General features: G+C 34.6%; 1 protein-coding gene across 1 annotated transcript; it reads left to right on the plus strand.

The window, feature by feature from the left end:
* Nucleotides 1–971: 971 nt before the first annotated feature.
* On the plus strand, nucleotides 972–25,410 carry LOC109096326 (vasoactive intestinal polypeptide receptor 1-like). Its single transcript, XM_042758403.1, has 13 exons — nucleotides 972–1,336; nucleotides 5,661–5,769; nucleotides 13,406–13,513; nucleotides 18,713–18,813; nucleotides 20,180–20,277; nucleotides 20,385–20,517; nucleotides 21,152–21,305; nucleotides 21,702–21,762; nucleotides 21,919–21,988; nucleotides 22,312–22,403; nucleotides 22,710–22,839; nucleotides 23,153–23,194; nucleotides 23,594–25,410. The coding sequence occupies exons 1-13, from the start codon at nucleotides 1,253–1,255 to the stop codon at nucleotides 23,777–23,779; spliced, it is 1,368 nt and encodes a 455-aa protein (XP_042614337.1). The 5' UTR covers nucleotides 972–1,252; the 3' UTR covers nucleotides 23,780–25,410.
* The last annotated feature ends 1,740 nt before the right edge of the window (nucleotides 25,411–27,150 follow it).

Genomic DNA, 27,150 nt, shown 5'->3' on the forward strand with positions numbered 1-27,150 from the left:
GCAATGGGGGTCTGCTGTCCAGCTAAGAAAATATTTTTTCCTAGCTGGGTAAAAACATCAAATACATATGCAAATTGTCGTTTCACTAAGGGACACATATGCTCACTTGTGACCATAAGTTTAATTGTGATAGTCTCTGCTGTTCATTAAATATGCAAAATGACCATTTAAATAAGAAAATCACAGTCCAGAAAATGAAATTTAAAAGAGGGCAATGAAAAGACCTGATAACTGAAAAGAAATATAATTTGGGTACAGAGGGAAAAGACAATAGGGACCATCATTAGTAATAAAACTGTGAGAGGCATGCATAATTTATCAAAATGTGATATTATATAATTAACTGACCAATTATTGAGATGAGGTGAGGGGCTTATCTCTTATCTTGTTCCTCCTCAAAATACAAAAAAAGCTCCAACCTGAGCTTTTGTTAGGAATTTATGCTCTCATTTGGTCACTCTTTATACTGCTCATGAATTTAGATAATTTAAATTTGAAGTGTTTTAGAAGTTTTACTAAATTCTGGAAGTAAATTACTGCTGTGCCAAGAAAGATGGTAATCAGAACTATGTGAAGAGTTTTGATACAGTGACTTATTTAGAAATGGGTCCAAGTGATTGTTTTTTATAAAGTTATAAAGTCCTCAAAACAAATGGTTTACGTTTATGTCTGTACAGCACGTTTAGCAACAATAGCCCATGATAGGGAGCTGGAAATCATTAGTAAATTGCAAAATTAAATATATCTATTATAAAGAGTAATATTTTACTATTTTAATAATAATTGTATTTCAGGAGTTCATGATAACTGTAAGCCTCTACGCTTGGCGTTGCATTCTCTCGAGACAAGTTTGGCTATTTGGTTTGATTACTCTGAAAAGGTTTTAATAATCACATGAATTGAAATCAGAGTTTATATAATGAGTGAAGGACACTGGCATTTTGTGCGTAAAGGGGAGGCGCACCGTGCCTTCATTTCCCCGCGCGCCACTCTCCTGCGCACTGTGTGCTGGGAACTCACAGCGACAGGTTGTTTACGGTCTGTTATGAGGAAGAGACACAAGATTAAATTACAAATATTACGAGCTTCATAAGACATTATGTAGGACTGAGCATTTGTGCCGAACGGCAGCGAGCAGTATGGTTGGAGACATCGTTTCTGGAAAACATCCAAAGATCTAACAGAGGCTCCTGCGTTATTTGGTTAGACACTAACAAGCTTCATTCTTTACTATTATACCGGAGTCTTAATTATGTTTCTCTTCAAAACCTGGTCAACTGTAAGACTGGTCGCCGTCTTACTGAGTTTGGGGATTCAGCAGAGCACATGGAAAGCAGTAAGTTATCTATGTGAGATTCTATGCTCTTAACTATTATTTTCATTATTTTTTATTTTATTTTATTTTTATTTTTTCATAAGTTTCATGATTTTCTCACGAAAAGTCTTTGCAGTCTGATCATTTGCAGTGTAGCCAGTGGCTACTGTTGTGGGCTGTAGGATGGGAAAACAATATATATAAAAAATATTTTATTATGTAAGAAGTGGAATGATAAAAGTTAAAAGTGTTATTATGTCCATGACATTACAATTTGTTAGGCTAGTTGTAGAACATGTCCATGGATTGATTGATTGATTAATTTATTGATTGATTATTTATTTACTTATTTCAATTAGTAAAACAATCGTAGGTTAAAATATATTATGTAATGTATGTAATGTTACAATCTAAGCAGTCAACATTATCACTATTTTTAATAAACTTTTGTATGACAAATACATTTTTAATAGTACAAATATATATATGGTACCATAGTTATGCTGCATACATAACTATGAAATAATTAACAAATACTGTTTAAAATTGAGTATAGCATGACAAACCAAATATGTCGACTTCTTAAAGCATTTCATGGCAAATATTGTAATTTGCTTTCAGAATCAGGTGAAATTTCCTTGAGATATGTATATTTGCTGTTTGAATGACACATCATTCAAGTTTAAAGTGTTTTATAATGGCCCTGACATCAAAGTGTATTAACATTCTTTTCCAGATTCAGGTGAGATTTTCTTGAGATTTACATATTTATTTTAAAAGGCATCGCACTGCACCACTGACTTAGAAAATGTTTAGTGTATGCTGTTTGAGTGACAAATCATAGTTTATAATAGCACTGCCTCCAGATTTAGGTGAAATGTTTTTAGAGAGAGAATAAATATAAATGGATATAAAAAAAAAAAAAAAATATATATATATATATATATATATATATATATATATATATATATATATATATATATATATATATATATATAATATATATATTTTAAAAGCCATCATACTGAGCCAATGATGTAGAGAAAGTATAATCAATGCTCTTTGATTGCCACTGTGTCCTCTAGGGATCAGTCCAGTGCTATATTTAATGTGCTGATGTGTCACAGATGTTGATTTGATTAGCAGAACTGACCTGAGATCCTGGCCTCCTTTTAATGATGTTTTGATGACCATTTCCAGTACAGGAACACTGTCCTGTTTCAACCTGAGCGGCAAAATTAGGTTCCTGTCATGAAAATTAAACGTGCAATTCATGTGACTAATTGGCCTCCAAAACAAACTCTATCCAGGTTTACCAAACCTTTGTATTAAGCAAATGCAAAGGTGGATCATCATTCCAATTTCTGAGGAACACAGACTCCACAAGAAGAGCACAAATCAATGTTGTAATTAAATGTAGTTGTTGTTTGGTACTTCCTCTAATGATATGGCGTTCCTTTCCTGAATGGAGGTTCATTTCCTATAATAATGATTCCATGTGACATGTGTTCATGAGCCTCTTCCTCAGGGCCACTGGATGCTATCTGACTAATAACAGGATTCTTATCAGTCAGTTATTTTTCTTCTTTATCTGTGCTAACTTTTCTGATCAGGTCAATAGAGCATTTCAGGTTAGAGTGATTCAAGACAACAGGTGTCTATTTACTTATCTGTTTGAGATATTTAGATATGTAGCCAAGGGATTTTTAGCACACTGCTGTATCATTCTTGTGCCAATGATAAATTTTATAGTGCAAATTTGTGGGAAGACATATGGAAGTGGCCTTGGACACCCTTTATCAACAGATGTGCCATAATTGGTTTTGCTGAGATAGGAGACTTGACCATTTGGGGACCTTTAGTGCCACATGGGAGCATACAAGTTGAGCCTTGTCCTTGGCTTGAGAATATACCAGGGAGATGTGTAGTCTCTGGTTGGGTTTAATGTGCTGATTACATGCAACTTAAATATAAGAAATGAGGTTATTAGCATTCAGCGGTGTAACATTTTTAAATAACTGCAGCAGTTTGTCTTGCCAAATTTTCCCACACAAATCTCCATCAATCTTTTGAATATTCATACTCTTTATAGATACTCACACACACAAATGCAAACTCTTAGGAGAGAATTGACTAAACAGTTGTCACTTTACAGTGTGGTGTTATTGATCTTATCCCCTAACTACCAAAAGTGCAGTTTTACCAAGTAGCCTACTATTTTTATGCAAATCATATTTTTATAGAATGCAAATGGAAAATATAATTTTCCGTTGTATACATTCAAATGATAATTGTCAGGTTGTATCTGAGCTAGAGGTCTTCACAGTGCACCCGAGACCCGTCGACCCGGGACCCGACCCGGGACCCGACCCGGGACCCGACCCGGGACCCGTACGGGTTCGGGTCTATATTTTAAATGATCAGCCGGATCCGGGGGGGTCATGATTATCCAAGAATAAACTTTTAGGGTTTATCATTTACTTACCATCATGTTGGTTGAAACCCAGTCTTCTGTTGCCCATGGAACAAAAAAGGATCCAAAATAACAAAAGCTCTATAAAAAGTCCATACTAATGTGTCCAAACTGCATTCCAAAAATTACAAACCCATATAAAAGGTTCCTTTCTGACATAACCTTCAAATCTCATTCACACACTCAAAACCTGCCACCAGGTTTGATGTTAATAACTTTAAACTCCATTGACTATCATATATCTTGTGACCAATTGGGACACTTTGAATGTTCTAATGACTTATATTTTCCAGTAGTCGAATGGATTACTTATACTTAGATTTTTAAATTATATAGGAAAAATTATATAATATAATCGGTGGAAATAGTACCACAGTAGTGTTGTGGGCGTGGATATTTGTCCTGTGAGTCGATCCAAAGTGTCAATCAATACCATTTTTTAAAATATGGCAGGTTAACAGCACTCAGTTATTATTTATTAAGTTATTAATGTTTTTTCTGCTTTATCAGATGGGTGTTTTATGCTAGGTATTTGAAATCAGTTGTCCGCCCTGAAGATTCAGATTCAGCTTGAGATATGCAAGACATGTTTGTGAGACTGTCTTTTCTTTTGCTGTACATATGAACTGAATCTAACCCTGAGAAAACTTCCCTAACTCATCCCCAGCCCCTCCTCTCTTATCTCACCTGCCAGCAGACGACAGAGGTCACCGAAACCAACAGTGCAACCATCTGTTCTGGTTTTGAATTTGGAGAGAACACAAGCACTAACAAGCACTCGTAGGCAAATAGACAAGCAAACATGCAAACTTTTTCTAAACACAAACAGCCGTAAACACATTCGCATAGGCGTTCTCACTAACTGCATCAACTTGTGTCCCAAGAACATTCATTTCTGCCTGTTAGCTCAGTGAAGGGGACATAAACGCATCCTTCACCACTGGATGAATAATAATCAACATAGCTGGAATGTTTATCCTTGATTTCCATGCTGACGCCATACTATTGATTCAATTTACACGATATGACACACAGACCCCTGATACGTCCCTCTAGAATAAATACAACAATTCACCTATTTTCTGGTATTGTTATGATTCACCATTTCTGTTTTTCTTTGGAGGTACGTAGGTCTGTTTCAGGAACTTCTGAATCTGTTTCTACTGCTCGTTCCACCGTAACCTCAGGCTTAATCGGATCATTAGCAGTCACCCACCTCTGACTCTCTCTCATTCCTCTCAGGAATAAGTGGGCGGCCATTACAGGTCTTTTTATGCAGCAAAAAGGTGAAACAGAAGCAACTTTTCCTTTTTATGTTGTCAATGAGACAGCATCCCACACATTTTATTATATGTTTATTCTCTCTTTATAGCTATTTCTATCTCTAATACATTTAATTATAGTAAATGATGGCAAGGGAGGCTCAAATTGGTTCAATGGGTGCTTCAGAGATAATGAGATTTTACAGACTAATTTTGCTGTGTGGCTAGGGTTTCTAGACGAGATGTTTCTAAGTCTCATTATGATAAATATTTAGATAATTAAATAGATATAAAGTGTATTTTGAATCAGTTAACCCCCAAAATAACTATTCTGCACCCTTTTACCTTTTCAAAACCCATGTGATCTTTCTTCTGTTGTACACAAAGCTAGTTAAATGAATGTTCAAGCTGTTGGCAAATAATATTTGAAATGTTAGAATTTTTCCTGATTGTCAATTTGACTTAATGGCAAGTGACTGAAATTGGGAAATTGCTCTTTAATCAGCTTTTTCTAATGGGCTCAGCATTTTTTTTTTTTAATTTTGCAGCTTCTTAATATGTGCTGTAGTTTGTACTTTCATTTGCCTCATACATTTTTTTACATCATCAGGTGGAAATGATTCATCCAGAATGTGCTGTGGTGGCTGAGCATATGAAGGCTCGAGAGCAATGCATTCACACTCAAAGACAAGAGGCCCTCAACAGCAACAATATCACTGGTGAGCTCACCCATCTGATCTATTATAATCCTTACTGCTTTACATCTCTTTGCGTCTTTAATGTCTACTCATTTGCTGATTGCTGATTGGTAATAGGGCATTTGTTTAGATGAACGTGATGATGAACATGATTCGCAGACTGAGAGTGTTTCTGATTGACCGGCGGGCCGAAAACTGGGTTTACAGTTTTAAGCGTTACACTTTCCTATATAGGCCAGGTCAGGCAAGGTATTTAAATGATGCAATCATGTGTAGAGGTTTAGGAGATTAAAGGCAGTTATTCAAACAGAAGCTGTTCAATTCTGGCTGCTGATGAAGGGTGAGGATCAGTAAAAAGGATCAATACAGCACTTGTATTGTGCTTTCATTGTCAGTGATCAAAGGATAATGAATCATAATGTTTTAGGCATGATTCTGTTCACTAAGGTTTTAAGATGCATTAAACTTAATATTTGTTAGTATTTGTTAATATTCGTCTAGACATAGGTTTACTGTTTTTCAGGGAGATTGTTTATTTGTCTTGTCTTGTTTTATAAATAATCTGAAATGCATGTTATGTATAACCACTTTTTGCATAATATATATTACCAGATGAACACAGGAGATTTTGTTTCTGATTAAGGGAAACTTAATGGATTATTTATTTAAACTCTTCCAATTATTCCAGTATATGGTTTTCCCTTTTTACTTTTGTTGGTTTACATTACATTCAACAAAACATAAATAAAATATAAGGTTAGACTTATAAAATATATTACATTTTTAAAAAGTTAGACAAATAACAGTATAAATAAACTAGATAGAAAGATAGACAGACAGATAGATAGACAGATAGATAGATAGATAGATAGATAGATAGATAGATAGATAGATAGATAGATAGATAGATAGATAGATAGATAGATAGATAGATAGATAGATAGATAGATAGATAGATTGACTGATTGTAAAACACAATACAATTTTTAAATTAATATTCTCAACAAATTTCTCCCAAGTTTCTAAATGTTATATTTTCACATTTGATAACACTTTCCCTATAATTTACAATGGAGAAATAATTATTTCTAATTGGAGGATTTTTATAATATTTCTATAAGACACACAATCTTAGTCCCTTCCAATTTAAAAGATGACATTTTAATACCTAAAAAGGCAGGATCTTTGTATGAAACTGTCCATTTAAAACCTTATATTAAATGTACCTTATATTAAATATTTTCATCACTTTGTATACATATGAGTTGTTCCAAATGGACTTCCTTGAAGACTTCCCCAGAGTATTATATCGTTTTCCATGAATTCAATGGTGACCTCTGTACCACTCTTAGTAAGCTAATGAAATTATTTCTGTAGACAGGTTTGGACACCCAAATGCTCTCAAATCTTAAACACACATCACAGCAGCAGGAAGGCTTAAGCACATGCATATTCATTGCTGTTTAATATTCAGATTTGTTTATTAAACATAAATGGAACTCTTTTCAGCTTAGCTGCCTTCAAACTCTGGATTTGAAATGACAGTAACTTATTGCACTAAACATTTAAAATTCCTCATATTATGAGTTTCATTATCATTAGTCACTGTTGGCATTTAAACTATATTTAGCAGAGTTTAAACTCATACAAGGGTTTATGAATTACACTGAAAATTGATGTTCCTGTCTTTCCAGTAATTTTCACGACCACAAATTGCCCATAAAGAAGATCCGTCTTTGTAATGCAGCAAAATAATATTTCAGAAATTTCAACCATGTATCTTCCAGTTTCTCACGAGACTCTTTTTGGCAGAGCGTGAGGTGACTCTAGTGCTGTCTCATACCCAGGGCTTAATTTGTGCTGGAACAATCCAGATCTGGATCCGGCACCTCATTTTGGCTCCTCACGCACCAATGAAAGATGTTTGTGCTGACCCATAGCGTGCACATTATATAATATCTCATGAAAAATCTATTATTATGAAATTTTGTGTGTATTTGGCTGCTTAAACTCAACAATCTAGGATGAAAAACTCAATATGACACTAGCGAGGTGGCTTTATACACGCACGCTTTGGCTGTGAGCACACAGAAAACTGCCTCTGGAGCGCACGAGTATCGAATGGCTTAAAAAGACTTAAAAAGATGTGCAAACATTTTTGTGACGATTGCAACTGTGATCCGATTAGTCCAGTAACAGTCTGTCATCTGTCCCGGAACGCGAGCGAAAGTCTCTGAATCGCTCACGCTGGTTTCAAATGACTGATGTAATCTGATAGTATGTGTGGATTTATTTTCTTATCTAGCCTACTATATTGAATAAATGTTTGCAGGAATTTCCCTCATTATAAACGTGAAAGCTGCCATAATTAATAAAACTATGGGATATACACACATTCCCCCACTAAAATTCAGGACCTGATTAAATATAACTCTACATAGATTTGTGAAATGAAATTCCAAAATTGTGGTTTTAAAATTTCATGGCTTTTCCAGGTTTTTCATGACCGTAGGAACCCTAATAAAAGCAACTGATGCACGCTTAAAGGGTTACTCCACCGCAAAATGAACATTTTGTCATTAATCACTTACCCCCATGTTGTTCCATTCCCGTAAAATCTTTGTTTGTCTTCGGAACACAATTTAAGATATTTTGGATGAAAACCGATAGGCTTGAGACTGTCCCATAGACTGCCAAGTAAGTAACAGTGTCAAGGTCCAGGAAAGTATGAAAAGCATCATCGGAATAGTCCATCTGCCATCAGTGATTCAACCGTAACATTATGAAGTGAATACTTTTTGTACACAAAGAAAACAAAAATAACGACTTTATTCAACAATTCCTCTCCTCTTTGTCTCTCCAAATCAGCGTAGCGCCATTTTGGCAAATCTGAGCAGTACGCAGGCGGCGTACGCTCTTCTGTGTCAGCTGCGCTGCGCAGATGCTCTGTTTTCTTTCAAACCAAAGATTCTAACACGCCCCCACATCTCTACGTCAGTATTTGGGAAGATTTGCATAACGCCGTCTGGATGTTCACACAAAGCAAGAAGGCGTACCTTTTATTCTCATTGTAGTATTGTTGTTGCCGCCTCCACCATGTCATATAGACGCTGTGTGTTTCACTGTGAAAGCAAAACTACTTTGTTTGGCCTTCCAAAAGAGGACGATATCCGCTTCTTCATGCCTGGGGCTGATCCGTGCTGGTCGCTGTGGAAATATCAACTTTGCACTGTGGATCGCCGAATCGGCTTTCACCATGGACGAAGTGGAGTCCAGCCCGGGGTTGTCACATGTGGTTGCCGCAAGCACAAGGTACACTCCTTCGTAGAATCCGCCCTCAAGCCGCCCGCCTCTGCTCACTCAAGCCGGTTCACTCTAGACCGCAGCTCACTCTAGGCCTCCAACCTCCACTGACTCAAGGCCGCGGTGTGTGACACTGTTTCATTAAGAAAGCAAAACTACTTTGTTTGGCCTTCCAAAAGAAGACACGACTGGAAATTATGTTTATATCAAGTTTATAATGGGTTTTATGTTTATGTCTTGTCACTCTGGCAGGACATGGCATCACAATATGTTAAGAGGTGTAACATTTCGCCACATGCTTGAGGCATTCAGCCAATCACAATGCACTGGATAGCTGGCCAATCACAGCATACCTCGCTTTTCAGAGCGATGAGCCTTATAAAAATCGACGCGTTTCCCTAACCCTAACCCCGGGGCATAGAGGAGAAACAAAAATGGACAGTATGTGGAAAATAAGGTTTTTTTATTTTTTTTATTTTTTACCTTAAACTGCATAAACACATTTCATTACACCAAATACACAAAATAATGTTCTTTTTAGCAGCATCATATGACCCCTTTAATTTCTCTTAAAAGTGTAAAAAAGTGTATTTTCCGTTGATGGTCATTCAACATATCTGTGTATTCTGACTAAATAAATGATTACATTTTTTAAACAAATATGTACATAACTTATATATATATACTGTATATATATAGTACCCAACTTGTTTTAGAGGGCTATAAAAAGTGTATAAAAACAGACTTTGTGGATATTTTCCCTGTCTCCTGCAAGACTGTGCACTTTCTTGATGTGCTGTCAGCCAATTATCATTGTCATGACAATAATTTCCTTTAACTTTATGGAGTCAGTTATCACATTCCTGCCTCAGATGAGTGCCTTAAAGCAAGCTGGCTGAAAAACTGAGCCGGGATTGAGATAAATGAGAAGGCTAACAGAGATCATTCTCCAGGTATTAGACCTCCTTGGGCTAGTATGGCTTTATGATGTCTCGTTTCCACCTTGACTGACTTTTCAGAGCACTGGTAAATGTGGTTTAGAAATATTGAGGTTTTTACAAGTCCATACCGGGAATCAGTGCAGGTGTAAGTGCTGCCCTTGAGTTCTTAATGGAAACCCACGTTGCTCTGCTTGTTGATCCACGTAGACTTTAATTAACACCGATCTTACGGAGGGGAGGAGGGCAGGCGCCATGTCCCTCTTTTGATGTATTACAGAGCAGCCTAGGCTTGACACTAAGTTAGAGAGAAAAGAGGCATGCCAGGACTTATGACCAATTCTTAATAGTCAGCCAATCAGGTGGGTGTTCAGTACAGCATGTTTCCCTGCATGAAATTACTGTCTATGGAGAATAATATGATATGATAAAATAATGAGAAAATTATACTATGAAAATGGTAGAGAGAAAAAGTAAATAGAAAGACCAGTTCAGGTAACTGTAATATCAGTGATAATCAGATATCACATATGTCCTCCATTGTGTGGACCTTTCTGCCCCTCAACAGATTAAGCAATAAAAAAAAAAATCATCAGTGACCACAATTCTTATTTATAACATGTCAAGATCTACTGGAAGTGATAGAGGAGCCCTTAGATTCTATTCATCCTGATAGCTTTTACATCTTGCTCTTGTATGCCACATTACACAATGCATCTCGCTGGGAGAGGCATCATTGTCTGTGGTGAAAATAAAATGGGTATTTATGTTATCAATATCATATAGAAGGCCATGTTCATTCTGTCAAGCTGTTGAAAGCAATTGGGAATATGTTTTGATTGTTTGTTTTTTTAATACTAATTTCAAAATGATCATAACAATAAAACTGTTACTGCAATATCTATCTTCAACTGGCAGTGAACAAGCAGGACTGGAATTGTTGGAATATTTTTTATGTGCTTTGTTGTTTTAGGGTATTATTATTAGGGTTTAAGTGGTGAATTAGATGTTTGGTATTAGATCATGGGACGCTGGTACATATTCGGAGTAACCTAATACATTATTTTTAATAAAATAAAGAATCCCTAAAGACAAATGCAGTTATAAAAGATACAGGAGCAAGACAATAAAAGACAGAAAAAAACCTTGAAAGATAAATAGTTATGAATCACATTAAAGTGAACATGAGAGTTCAGGGAAAATAACATATTTCATATCAGGATCAATACATAATATCATATTAGTACAATGCATTAAGTTTTTACTTAGAGTCTGTGTCAGTGCACTGAATGAATACACATAGGAGGCACAGCCATTTAGCCGTATTTTAGTGAAATGAACTACTGAGAGCTTCATGCCATTATCAGTCACTAAGTTCTAAGCCTAAAGCAGTTAGTGAATTTGGTTGAATTATGTGTGCGATTATTTTGACTTGCAGTTTCTCCCACAGGGTTAAGATTGATTCAGTTACATTGATGACATTAATGTATCCAATCCATAGCTGTTAGAGCTTCAGATATACAGTATAGGTGTCCAGAACGTTCTGCAACATATACATTGAAGATGAGCTTTTCAAAAGTTTATATTTCATGAATCATATTTGATAAATCTCTGCTTATCCTGTCAAAGACAACACAGGCAGTCAGATGGGCTGGCCATAAAAAATAAATGCATAGCTTTTTTTTTTTTTTCAGTAGTGCTTTGATAATGCTTACATTAATGAGATGGCATCAGGCCTTCAAAGTTTTTCTCGTTCCTTTGGGGACCAGCCCAAGCTTCCATAAATGTCTGTGTGTGCCAGAGAGTTTCACACTCGTTCTCATATACTTTTTTCAGCTCTCTCTATATGATGAGTCTTATCTCGCTCTCAAATATTTCTCCATTACTGTAAAGGCCGGGGGCATGTGTTGTTGTGGTCTACTTGGATGTGTTCAATGATGATATTAAATCATTTTAATAACTTATTATTATTATTGTTATATGCATAAAGTGATAATATAGTAAAGAGAGATAAGTAGTTGTAAGAAGCAAGTGAGTAAAAATACAAAAATTGAACTGAAATTAAAAAATATTTTAAAAGCAACTCTATTTTGTGTGTGTTTGTGATTTTGGACCCCCCTACAATTAAGTGAGTGGAAATTTACTGGATAGCTGTACAAGTGAATTTGTTGCTGTGTACAGACTTCCAGAACAGAGGTTTGGGAGGAGCGTGGATAGAGTTGGTTTAAATCAGAAAATGCTTTGAAAACCTGAAGCAGACTTTAGTTCAGTCAAAAATTTTTATATACATTGTGGAACTGCTGGAAGTCAGCAACAGTTTTTCAGTGAGGATGAATCTGTTCTTCAATTACATAAATATCTATTTAGTTTAAGTCTGTCAGTGTTTATATGTCAGCATTAGGGCTATTTCAGTATCATTTATATACTATTTTAGAATTGTTTTGGTTTGTTTTAATAGTTTTATTTTGTTTAAAACATTTTCATTAAACCAATAAACTCAGAAAAGATATATAATAAATATTTCTATTCTATTATATGATAAATATTTCTATTATACATCTTTATAAAAATATATAAAGATAAATATTTCTATTTAGCTAATTTATTTTTAATTCAGTTTTTGTTTTATTGATTTTAGTAATTAAACTGAATATATTTCAGTTAGTTGCCAAGGCAACATTTCAAATTTTAGTTGTTGTTTTTTTTATTTAATATTTATATTTATTTTATTTCAGCTTTGTTTGAGTAATGCAAACAATTTTTAATAGGTACAGTTTTAGTTAACAATAACAACAGCAGTGTTCATGTGTATAATATACTGAAGATATAGATCTGCGAGCAGCAGAAATAATATCCGTTGCTTAGATGTCACAGTCATATGTAGTCATGACCAAATATGATCCCTGTGGCTCTCATTACGCTCAAAGTCTTCTTCATTCATCCAGCTTCGGTTTCCACAGTTCTCTTATATTCCTCAAACAGATGCTCAACCGTGAAGAATGTAGCTTATCTAAACCTTTTTATCAATTCAGTGCCTGAGTGTCTATGCCCTCCTTCACTCTCTCTTGCCATGTTAATGTCCATCATCTGCTTTCCTGTGCATATGTTCCTGTCAGTCTGACAGAAGACCATCTATCTATCTATCTATCTATCTATCTATCTATCTATCTATCTATCTATCTATCTATCTATCTATCTATCTATCTATCTATCTATCTATCTATCTATCTATCTATCTATCTATCTATCTATCTATCTATCTATCTGTCTGTCTGTCTGTCTATCTGTCTGTCTATCTGTCTGTCTGTCTCATAATAACTAAAATATCTTCCAGAACAAGTTTTAAGGTAATTATGCTTTGACAAATATTTGATGTGTTTGTTTAATAGTTATTCATTTGTTTTCGTGTATCTCAGGGTGTCGTACTGAGTGGGATGTCTTTTGGTGCTGGTACAGGGCAGAGGTCGGACAGGTTGTCAATGTCTCCTGTCCCGAAGTGTCTCAGTTCTTTGCGATTAATCATGGTAAGCTACTTCTATCTTATGCAGCTTTTTTTTATTATTATTATTTTTTTTGTGTGTGTGCCTGTTATGAAATATAAACGAGAAACACATTTTTAAAAGCTCATTTTGAAGACTGAATTTACTGACTGAATAAAATGGTGTTTTGTTGGATTCTCACATTGGTGGTTCAGGAGCTTTTTGTCAGTGCAGACAACATAGACAATATTATGAGTACCCTAAGAAGCAGACAACATCATGTCATTTTAAACCACTGCCAAAAATCACACACTTTCATTTTTTACAGCACATTCAATGCCAGATCACACCCTTTGGCTGGTCTCTTGCGTGCACTGAGGCACAGCGATTGGAGACACAAACTGTTTAACAGTCTTCTCTGACAACCAACCCAAGGCAATGAAAGTGTCAAGGCAAACACACACACACACACACACACACACAGAGAAACATCATGAGTGCTCTGTAAATTCATAGCTAGAGCTCTGAATATCCAGATATCATATTAACTAAAGTTAATAGTTGCTAAGGGAAACTGAGTGTGTTTGTTTTCACAGGTTGGGTAGATATTTTTATTTAAGTTTTTCTAAAATGTGAGCAATAAAATTGTACTCATGATGGCTTATGAATGTTATGAAAGCACATTTTACAGATTACAATTTCTAACCTACTGTATGTTACATGTCAGAGGTCCTAATCTGTCACAAGATTTCAAGCAATTTTACCATCCTGAACTCAAAGGTGCTGTATGATGTAATAATCACCACTATTCCCAATATTTTGGATGGGTTATTTTAGTTATAAGGAGCAGGATTTTGGGCCAATGAGATTTCATGGTGTGCAGAGCTACCCTGAGGACAATAAAGTTATCATTATTAACTTTATTGTATTGCATGAAATGGCCGTGACATTTATTTAGAGTGCATTTTTATATTTGTCTAATAGAAAATTAGAGTTTAAATGTATTTTTTTTAAATAAATAAATAAATAAATAAATAACACTCACCATAGAAAAAAAAACAAAAAACTTTTTGTTAAAAAATAGCATTTTGACACAAATGATTGTGGGTTTTATTCATTTTTCTGGTGTTTATTTTATTTTATTTATTCATATTTGTTAGTACATAACAAAACATGATGCCTATTTTGTTGAAGTTGTTATTATTTTTAATAAGTAAACGAAATGAAACATTAACCGTAAAATATTTTTAGTTTTAGCTTAAGATAAAATTTGGTTTTCATATAACTTATCTAGCTTTTGTTTATGGTGATATTAAAAAAGCTAACCCACATTAAGTAACATTTTGGTTCATGTGTGGAGAAAATATTTTAAGTATGGTACACTGAAAAAAATGGGAAAACTCATTGATTTATAAAATTGTGTTTCTAAACATTATTTCTTTACTTTCAATGAATGTATTTCTCTATGTGCAGTCAAAAATTTGGCTGTAACAAATTTAAGGGGTTTATTTTTCAGTCCAAAATAGGAAATAGGAGATAGACATAAGTTACACAAATTGGCATTGAAAAACATTTAAAAATCATGAACCCAGCATATCTGCTCAAGGGCTTTTTAGAAATCAATAGAAAGGTTGTGGAGGCTAAGAAATGACACAACTGCTATCTGCATCATGCTGTTCTTCCATCCCCCTACACACCTCTATGAATACGCAAGTACACAATGGACCTGCAGATATCTACATCGCTCTCTTCCAAATCTTGCTGAAAATGTGCCAAAGAAATAATAAAAATATTAAAAATCAAAGCAGGTTAAAGCAGGCATTATAGCAGTGGCTGTTAGCGTTGGTTGTTCCATCTCTTCAATCCCCTTAGGCCAATGCCTGACATCTCTAGCACAGAAAGCAGCAGCGGTCAGGTCCTCACTACTCTGTCTTCCCCCACTGTGGCTTCAGGGAAACAGACTTATGGTACATGATGAACTCCGCTTTATGGTAATGCTAGAAACAGCGGGTGGAATGAACTCCCACTGGCAAGCTAGCTATGAACCACCCACTTAGCAGGCCTTCAGAATGGCCAAGATAAGTGTAGGTGAGGAGACAGGAGGTTATAGGTTAGCTGTGATATCAAGCCTTACAGAGTTAACTAAAGCATAGTCCAAATGAAGTATGCCATGCAAATGCATTCAGAAGTATGAGCTTATTTTTAGACTAGTTTTTTTTTTAATTATTCCTCATCATACCTTTTGCTTTTTTTATTGTAAAACATTTTTAAGAGTGACAAGATTGAAAATTTGATATTTATCATATTAATATCATATTTTTAATTTAGGATTTTTAGAAGCGTAGTGTACTGAAGCTGGCGGGAAGCAGATGTTGACGAAGGCATATAGCACCCAAGCATCCAACAAACATGCATATGAGCCAAATTCTAGATGTGCAACAAAATATGAACGATAACATGGGACAGCTTAACATACTTCAGTATACAAGGAAACACTTGTCAAGACTATTGGGTAACCACATGACATAAACAAAAATGTCAAAACATGAAACAATGCATGACTGAAACCAAAGTAAAGACAGGACACTTTGTAATTGGACACTGTACTAACAGAACAAATTAATCATGGGTGACTGGGCATTTCTACAACCTAAACACTGACATAACCCACTTGTACACAGACTCAGCAGAATCAGATTTATCAGGTTGACCAAGTTTTAATGTGTCCCTGAGTGGCAGGTGGCCTCAATACTTCAACTCCTGATTTAATAGAATGTGATGTTACTTATTTTAAGAACAATATTTTAAGTAATATTGAGGAACTTGAGAAACACACAGCATTTTTTGAACGAATCTGTCTGGTGAATGATTTACAAACTTACAAAAAGACAGCCACTTGTTGCTGAATTAATCAATGTTTCGATCTTTTGTTACTTGTTTTTACTTTTTAAAGAAAAACTCTCTAGCTTGTATTTCATAGAAGAAGAAAAAAAAGCACATTTCAGATTCCCCAGATTCCTATTTTAATTCCACATACTCTTTCTGTGTCTGTCTATTTCTTTGTCACCATAGACTGGGGCACACTGTCATTAAACTGTGATTTGTATGACACAGTAAGCCCCATGCTGGAGAAAGCATACAAAAACTTATAAAGAGCATACATATATATCAAACCAATCGGCTTATATATATATATATATATATATATATATATATATATATATATATATATATATATATATTATATATAATTAAATTAAGATATATACAAACCCGATTCCAAAAAAGTTGGGAAACTGTACAAATTGTGAGTGAAAAAGGAATGGAATAATTTACAAATCTCATAAACTTATATTTTATTCACAACAGAATATAGATATCATATCAAATGTTGAAAGTGAGACATTTTGAAATGTCATGCCAAATATTGGCTCATTTTGGATTTCATGAGAGCTACACATTCTAAAAAAGTTGGGACAGGTAGCAATAAGAGGCTGGAAAAGTTAAATGTACATATAAGGAACAGCTGGAGGACCAACTTGCAACTTATTAGGTCAATTGTCAACATGATTGGGTATAAAAAGAGCCTCTCAGAGTGGCAGTGTCTCTCAGAAGTCAAGATGGGCAGAGGATCACCAATTCCCCCAATGCTGCAGCCAAAAATAGTGAAGCAATAGCAGAAAGGAGTTTGTCAGAGAAAAATTGCAAAGAGTTTGAAGTTATCGTCATCTACAGTGCATAATGTTATCCAAAGATTCAGAGAATCTGGAACAATCTCTGTGCGTAAGGGTCAAGGCCGGAAAACCATACTGGATGCCCGTGATCTTCGGCCCTTAGACGGCACTGCATCACATACAGGAATGCTACTGTAATGGAAATCACAACATGGGCTCAGGAATACTTCCAGAAAACATTGTCGGCGAACACAATCCACTGTGCCATTCGCCGTTGCCGGCTAAAACTCTATAGGGGTCAAAAAAAGAAGCCATATCTAAACATGATCCAGAAGCGCAGGCATTTTCTCTGGGCCAAGGCTCATTTAAAATGGACTGTGGCAAAGTGGAAAACTGTTCTGTGGTTAGAAGAATTAAAATTTGAAGTTATTTTTGGAAAACTGGGACGCATTGTCATCCGTACTAAAGAGAACAAGGACAACCCAAGTTGTTATCAGCACTCAGTTCAGAAGCCTGCATCTCTGATGGTACTGGGTTGCATGAGTGTGTGTGGCATGGGCAGCTTACACATCTGGAAAGGCACCATAAGTGCTGAAAGGTATATCCAAGTTCTAGAACAACATATGCTCCCATCCAGACGTCGTCTCTTTCAGGGAAGACCTTGCATTTTCCAACATGACAATGCCAGACCACATACTGCATCAATTACAACATCATGGCTGCATAGAAGAAGGATCCTTGTACTGAAATGGCCAGCCTGCAGTCCAGATCTTTCACCCATAGAAAACATTTGGTGCATCATAAAGAGGAAGATGCGACAAAGAAGACCTAAGACAGTTGAGCAACTAGAAGCCTGTATTAGACAAGAATGGGACAACATTCCTATTCCTAAACTTGAGCAAATTGTCTCCTCAGTCTCCAGACGTTTGCAGACTGTTATAAAAAGAAGAGGGGATGCCACACAGTGGTAAACATTGCCTTTTCCCAACTTTTTTGAGATGTGTTGATGCCATGAAATTTAAAATCAACTTATTTTTCCCTTAAAATTATACATTTTCTCAGTTTAAACATTGGATATGTCATCTATGTTGTATTCTGAATAAAATATTGAAATTTGAAACTTCCACATCATTGCATTCTGTTTTTATTCACAATTTGAGCTTTCCATCCACATACTGTATCTATATTTCATGAAATGTAACGAAAGGCATAAGCAAACTAATAAACACATAATCCCTTTACCGTCAAATGTTACTGAGAGGAAGGACCTGTGCATCACTGTAGCAGAGAGTGACTGGTAACTAAGATTTGAAGTTATTGAGCTTAAACAGTAGCTTCATAGATCATTTTACAATGTGGCATAAAATCTAGAACAAATGAAACGTGTGTTTAATTTTTGTGACTAAGTACAAAGAATTACAACGAAAAGGACTAGTATCTGTTACAAGCAATGTAATGAGCAGCTGTTGCTATCTGGTGTTTTACAATTCTCTTTGCAAAATGATGTTTCAAAATTTAGCCTATAAAACGTTGCATGCTGATCATTGTGTTCAACATTATTTTAATACAGGTTTCATAATTAGGAATTGCACCAAGAGTGGCTGGACCAAAGTCTACCCATCCTATGAGAATGTTTGTAAGATCGTGGAAGATGTGGAATCAGAAACCGAGGTGAAAACTTCACTACATGCGATACTGTACACATCCTCAGTGAAAATAGCTACTGAATTTAAAGCATAAATAACCTTTCTTCTGTCAGGCAGTTCCCTTATATTATCTTTTGTTTTTGTTTTTCGTGGCAGATGACTGCAGTCAGATTGTAATGAGAATAGAGACAGTACTTTGAATGAAAAATGAGCGATAATATGATAATGTTTTGTACACACACACAAACAAGCAGTCCAAGGTTAATAGATGAGCGTGTTCCTAATGTGAACAAGCTATTAACCAGTAGTTGAATCAGTCATACAAGAACATAATACTCTCTCCTGAGTGCTAAATTTAATCTTTACCACTTAAACTCTATTTTCATAATGACTTTCACTTGTGCCTGCATCAGGGGAGGTAGCAATGGGGTTAAATATGCACCTGAAATATAGTTAGTTGCTGTAATCCCTGAACTAGATGACCTGCTTTTAATAACAGCTATGCCTGAAAAATGCAGGATGCAGAGATTGGAACGCATCATAGGGATCTCTCAATATAATATTTGCATTTCATACTGTCTATTAACAGATATTTTGGCATTATAAGCAGTCATTCATTTCCTACATTATCCCTCAATCCTTTGCATGCGGTTCACCAGGTGACATTAAAATGGCCTTTTTTCCATTAATAAATAATTTACATTTTTATACATTTTATTATTTTATGTAACTTTCTTTCAACATGACTATTTATATTTGATGGTTTTGGGCATTTCTCATTTTTTACACTAGAGGTTGTGGCACAAATAACAAGCAACGGAATGAAGAAATTGTGTTATTTCATATTAATTTTTTAAATTTATTTTGCTGCACACTATAATTGGTTAAAATAAAAAATCTGTTATAAGATCCATGAAATTTCATAGACCTTATGGTATCTAGCCTTATACTCTCATACATGATTCACGAAGTCTGCAGGTTTGGAATTATTAGATTAAGAATCAAAGATCCAATAAGCCTGTGGTTAAAAGTTTTTTATTTATTTTATTATTTTTCTTTTTGCAGCATTTTTAATGTAAGATTATTTCATCAAGTCAAAGCACCAGTTGTGCAACAACAAGCAAAATACATTTCTATATAGCTTCACAAAATCAAACTATCACATTCAGTTCAATGGGACAGTTTATTCAAGAATAGATTTATGAACAATCTACACAGAAATTTTGTGTGTCAAGAATAAGCCTTAAGAACAACAAAAAATGTGTTGAAGTGCACAAATCAAATTGAAAAGACTTGCTGTTTCTCTATAATATCTCTTGATAAATGTTTTCCTGGAAATAATTCTATAACTTTTCCTTTTTTTTTTCTTTAAATTTCTTTCTATGTTCTAGACCACATATTACACCACTTTCAGGCAGGTCTACACTGCAGGATATGCTACCTCTCTGATTTCCCTCATCTCTGCCATCTTTGTGTTTACAGCCTTCAGGTACATCGAGAATCCTCACAAAACTCATGTAACCAAACACATTTTATAAATGAATCAATGAGAGGTTTTTCACCATTTGGCAATCTGTTTTACTCTCGCCATAACAGGAAGTTCCACTGCACAAGAAACTACATTCACATCAATCTCTTTGCCTCATTCATCCTGCGAGCCAGTGCAATCTTCATCAAAGATGCAGTTCTCTTTGCCGATGAGAATCTGGACCACTGCTTCATGTCAACAGTGAGACTCGCCAGCTGTCACAGGCTCATGCAGAATTTGTTTTTTATAGACGTCCTTCCAATGAATAAGCTAATGCATGCTATTCAACATGTCAGAGCTCATGTTCCCAATCAGTCTTGTGGTCAGTGAACGTATTAGGTCACAATGTATGATGCTGCAGCATCTATCTGGAACAACAAAGAAATATCTAAGCTTTACACCAGTGTCTGTCAGCATAGTGACACTAGCTTCACATTTTCTTCATCCTCTCTTCCGCCTCTGTCAGTATCATCCGACTCATCAGTGCCTTAAAGGCACACTTTTCAAGATCTGCCTACGCTAGAACTCACAAACACCTTCTTTGAAGAACAAAAAACACTTCTTACATAGCTAACACTCTTCTTTCCACTTCTCTGTGATGCCATTTGTGCTGTTTCTTATCAGCACTATTAATTCAGCTACCCTAAAATTAAATGTCTGAGCACTGCAACAATATCATACTTTCATTTGTAATGCGTAGGTCTTAAAATTTGCTACATGCTGTGGCAATTGCCACTCAGCCAGTATGTGTACTTTTATATCTTCTGAACATACAGTACATCTTGACAGAGCAAATATAGCACTAATACTGAATTCTGAATGTTTTCCTCTTCAGACCTCTTGCAAGGCGGCAGTGGCTTTCTTTCAGTTCAGTATCCTGGCTAACTACTTCTGGCTGCTGGTTGAGGGAATGTATCTACAGACTCTTCTAGCTTTAACTTTTGTCTCACAAAAGAAGTATTACTGGTGGTACATACTTATTGGCTGGGGTAAGTGTGGGTACTATAGAAGATACTTAGGAACATATTGTTATATGATATGTAATGTGATGAAACATTACTAATTTACACTAAAATTACAGTCAAAAGTTTTGAATAATTATGTTCTTTTAATATATAAAAATAGTAATATTGTGAAATCATTTTTTCTACCATTCAAAAGTTTAGGTAATCGTGGCCTTCTGTATTATGTTCCATTGGTGACACCTGTAGGGATGAGATGGAAATTAAACTTTTTTTACCCCCTAAACATGGATTTTTATAGGAAATCTCAGGATTAGATATGAATACATGACACCTTTTCTTGATTCTGTCAGCATAGTAACAGAAATGTTTTACAGTTTGATGAAATTCTATTCATTTAGTTTGGCTGTCTGTATCCTGTAGGTCTACCAACACTAATACTGACCATCTGGGTTCTAGCAAGGAATTTTTTTGATAACAGAGGGTAAGTCCAGATTGATCTAAAGCCTTTAAACTAGTGTGTGTTACTGATATTTGATTTATAGTGATAAATACCGAAAAATACATTTCAGTTGCTGTTTGCGAAAGTGCAGTTACTGGTCTTCTTATAAATAATCTTAAGCTCATGTGAATGTTGCAGGTGCTGGGATGACACAGATGTTGCTTACTTTTGGTGGATTATCAAAGGACCAATCACAGTGTCTCTCCTGGTAAAATACAGCTGATTTAATATAAGACCACATCTGGAAAATAATGGAAAAAGCTGGTTGCAGTAGAATACACATTTTTTTTTCATGTGCCAGAATTGTGCAAAATCAAAATGACATTTTCTAACATCTGAAAGTAAAGCTAAAAAGTTATGTAAGACAGTATGTAATGCTCTTAAATACTTACATTTTTCTTTTGGCCTAGTCATTTTGATTGTTTCTTTCTGAATATTTAAACACACAGTATGTTAATGTGTAGTGTTTAGTTTAACTTTTGCCTTCATTTATTATACAGAAAGACATTCTTTTAATTTTTTGATCTATAGATCAATTTCCTCATCTTCATAAATGTGATCCGGATTCTTGTGCAGAAGCTGAAGTCTCCAGGAATGGGTGGAACTGATACCAACCACTTCATGTAAGGAATAAAAAGCACACTCAAAACAAAGGCAGCAAATAATATAAAAATGATTGATTCATACTGTAGACAACTGGCAAATACTTGAAGATCTGTGCACATGCTAATGTAGTAATGTATCATTGCCACGTTGAAATTCATAAGTCGCAAGGAGTTTTATTTATTTACTCCCACATGCAGCATGCTGTTTTAGGCTGCTTTAATTTACAGCCATCACAGTTGCTCACTGAAAAAACTCCCTCCAAAATGTACTTTCATTGTTTGTTATTAATCTGAGGCAAAGCTGAAATTTATGCATACTTGTAGGAGACTGGCCAAGTCTACCCTTTTCCTGATTCCTCTGTTTGGCATGCACTACATGGTTTTTGCCTTCCTGCCAGAGAACACAGGAGAAAACGCTCGCCACTTTCTTGAACTCGGCCTGGGTCCCTTTCAGGTGTGTACAGCCCAGCATCTATGGAATACTAATGCTCATCAATTGTGGAATTGTCTGATGAGCAATACTTTGTGATATCAGATTATAAATGATATATGTGTCATATATATGTAAAATATGTATATATACTACACATTAAGTAAATGTCTAATATATATCTGTAATGTATTGTGACGAGTGGGGCGGGGCCAAGAGCCATACATGGAGAGCTATACATGTATATATGCCAACTAATAGATGTTTGACTGAATTGAGCTGTACTGTAATGTACCCAGAGTAATTGACTGTTATACTGTGTTTCTGTACATCTCAGGGTTTTGTTGTGGCTCTGTTATACTGTTTTCTCAATGGAGAGGTAAGCCACAAGTGTTTTCTAATAGTAAATAAGTAATCTAGTCAAAAGTTTGGAATAATTAAGATTTGTATAATGTTTCTGAAAGAATTCTGTTATACTTCAATTACAGTTACAGTTTATTAAGTGTGATACTGAAGACTGGAGTTATCAGCTTTGCCATCACGGGAAGAAATGACATTTTAAAATGTATTAAAATAGAAAACAGTTATTTTAAATTGTAATAGTATTTTTGCTGTTTTATATTATTTTTCATCAAACAAATGCAGGCTTGGTAAGCATAAGAGACTTCTTTGAAAAACATTACAAAATCAAATCTAAACTTTTGACTGGTAGTGTATGTGTAAAACAGGGAGTACATCCTGCTTTCAAAAATGCACTTACATTTGTTTGTGTTTTCAGGTACAAGCAGAACTGAAGAAGAGACTGTGGAAGTGGCAGACACAAAATTATTTGAGATACAGTAAGAGAAGACGAACCCTCTTCACCCTTGAGAGCAGCACAGTCACACAAATCTCAGTTTTAGAGAAATCCAGCCCTAAGGTGCTGCCCTTAAGTGAGTCCCACAACAGTGTATCATCCGTCTGAAATCAAGCTTTACATTTCATCTCTTTCCTCTCTTTCTCTTTCATGAAACCTCTTAACAAAGGTCCTTCAGTGAGGTTCACTTTTACCCTGGTTAAACTCACCTGCATGTAATTTGTCAGTAATCCTGAACATTTTGAGTGGCTTGTTTAGGTGTGTTTCTTTAAGATTGGAGTTAAAGGACACACAGGCCAGGTTTGAAGAACCATGCTCTAAAAGATTAAGTTTATTAAAAAATTTCAAGTTCATGCAAATTCATACACTGTGTTAAGGTTATAATATGGCTGCTATAACAATTCAAACATATTGTTTTTTCTACACATTACTGAAACAAGCTTTCAATTTGATGCTGATAAGAAAATGCTCTCTATTTTTTTCATAATGCAGAAGCACAAACCATGTTGTTTAGTTTCATATACTAATTTAAATTAGATGCACTGACTACTTACAGACCAAATTAAAGGGACATTTTACCAATTTAACCCCCACCCCTAAAAAGAGCAGCTTGGCTTCTTTAGTAAACGATGATCATAAAACTGATTTCTCTGTCATGTGTATTTGTCACTCCATAGTTTGTCAGTTGAGACATTCTGTCTGCTTGGCTTGAAAGTTGAGATCGCATACAGTAGATGTATAGATGTTGAACACAGCTAATTGCCTTACAGTAAACAGAGACCTCATTTTGGATTCTCCACAAACAACAGCTAACAATTAAAAATATTTTCATATTCATAAATGCATATTCATAATCTTTTATTTTGTAAATCGTATTTCAAGGCAACATATTGCACAGTGCACTGGCCCGGTATGTATAAAGAAATATAATATTTATACAGGGTGTACAAAGTATTTTTCTTGAATAACAGGTATTTTCAAGATATTTTATTCATTATAAACCATGTTTAAATGTTTCAATTAAATAAATTGTTATGATTTATTGATAATGTAAATGTTTTATTGGAAAATACATGAAAACACAATCAGTCTTAGTACAAAGACTACTTAAAAATGTACAGTAAATACAAATTATGAAGATGATTAATCATATTGATAATGAGTATTTTGAATAGTTATGAGTATTATAATGAATAATACTGTTTTGAAAATGGCCTATTTAAGAATCCTTTTGCAGTGCACACATCTGGAGCACTAGACTGTAAAGTTTCTTGTTTGATAGAAGTGTTTTATTGTTGCTAAATGTGTTTGTAAATATATGCTTCCTGTATATATTTTGATTGATGTACTATGTTTGCCGACATTTGTGCTGTTATTTGGTGTTTTAATTATAAATATAAATTCATAAATTATATATTAATTCATATTAACATGTATTTTCAGGAATAATAATTCTAACATATTATTGAGTCACACATTAGTAGTGATATATTTTGATAGGTGAAAAAAGTTGTTCATTTGACTCTGAGCAGTTATATACTGAGTCTGACTAAACTGATTCTATATGCTTTTCGCACATTTTTTTTTTTTTTTTCACATTCACCAACCTGCCTTAACGTATTCAGATGTGTATTAGCTTTGTTGAATGTTAAATGTATGGAGTAAATATTTTAATGATGTGCTTTGTGACGTTGTTTATTATGGTATATGTAAATGTGCAGCAATTACCTTAATGGCACTGGTAATGACATTGAAAATGTAGATTTTATTTATTTATTTTTTGTAAGAAGGTGCACCTACTTTTACTTTATTTTTCCACAAACTTGACATTATTTATAAACTTACATAATGGTCTTAAAGACACATTAATATGTTTTTAACATCTGCCATTTTACTGCCTTTAACATATTGTGTCCTACTACATTAAGTAAGGGATTATTATTAGAAAAGTTCTTCTTCACTTCATCTTCACTTGTCAAAAACATTTAATGATGTTTCAAAATGAATAGTCTATAATGTGCAAAAAGATTTACCATACATACATCCAACAAAAAATCATTTCACATCACAATCCGAGACATAAAATATGCACAAAGAAAAAACATAAAAAGCCAGCAACTCTCCATAAAAGCAAGTTTAGCTGCAGTTAACATAGAACATTCAAATGAATTTAGCCATTACAAGTCTGTCAAACCACTGTATTATTAGTATTCCAAATAATATGTTCTTGTTTTCTGTCATATGTTAGTTTAAAATCAGAAACAAAGTTTCCACATATAGTTTGTGTGAGGTGACATGAAGTAAACCATACTCCTCCATTAAAAAACAAATCTTCAAATAAGCAACATTTCATATATTACATCTAAACCATAGCTTATTCTACAGTATTAGTAATTATACATTTTCACTTACAGGGAAAAAAATAAAATAAAAAATCTGTGCTGTGAAATATAAAAGCCCACATATTTTCATTTCCATACACATGTAATGATGACAGTTTACTTAACTTCCCATCATCCCATTTTTATGTATGTTCTAAGTCATTAGCAGTTGAAATGCGCAGTGGTGATTATAGGCTCATGTGTTGAAAGCTCGGTAATTTCTGTTGAATGTTGTATGAGGTATAAAATGTGCAGACTTTCTAGTTCTAGGTAAGTTTCTGTGTAGAATCTGTGCCAGCACTGCAATCCCACTACTTTGAATGAGAGGTATTAGAGAGGTGTTTGTTTGACCAAAATGTGCCATTTAAATTGTTCTTAACTTATTATACAAAAAGCACTGTAATAATTCCTGGGATATAGCCTAATAAAAATAGTCTTTGTGTGTTATCAAGAAAGTGCACATGCTTGTTGGCCCTATGGGTAAGACTCACTTATTTTTGTGATTGTGGTATTTGTTTCGAAACAACAGTATTGCTGTACATCATTTGTAATATAATAAGCCACCTACTTTCTTTGTGTGCTTTAACGCCGAACAGATCACAGGAAATGCATGCATTGTTTAAGAGGAATAGGCAGCAATGCTGATAACTACACATGTAAACAACATTATCACAAAGAGCTATTTAATCACAATTATAAATGACTTAAAATTCTTAATATTTCAATAAAACCCCAGCTTAGGATATGTGAAATGGCCACAAGTACAAACTCGTTTTTGTGTTATTTTGCAAGTACACTAAAAAGTATTACTACTTGTTTCTCTGCACACAATCTGTCTACAATGTATTGCTAAAGCTTGTTTACTCAGTGTGACAACATTGAGCAAAGAGTAATGCGAACGCACACTGATCGTGTCATTGAATTAGAAAGACAGCGTTTTAATTGAATATACAGAATATTCAGCAATTATTAGTCAGCTGTTTATTATTTGCTATCATAATTCTTTGTCATATGCTAAAATTACATTTATCGAAATCAAAGTCATTTTACATCTCGTAAAAAGATAATAAGTGTCCTACAATGTAGTCAGGCTAGGAT

This window comes from Cyprinus carpio, chromosome A6, assembly GCF_018340385.1.
Source record: "Cyprinus carpio isolate SPL01 chromosome A6, ASM1834038v1, whole genome shotgun sequence".
NCBI classification, from domain to species: domain Eukaryota; kingdom Metazoa; phylum Chordata; class Actinopteri; order Cypriniformes; family Cyprinidae; genus Cyprinus; species Cyprinus carpio.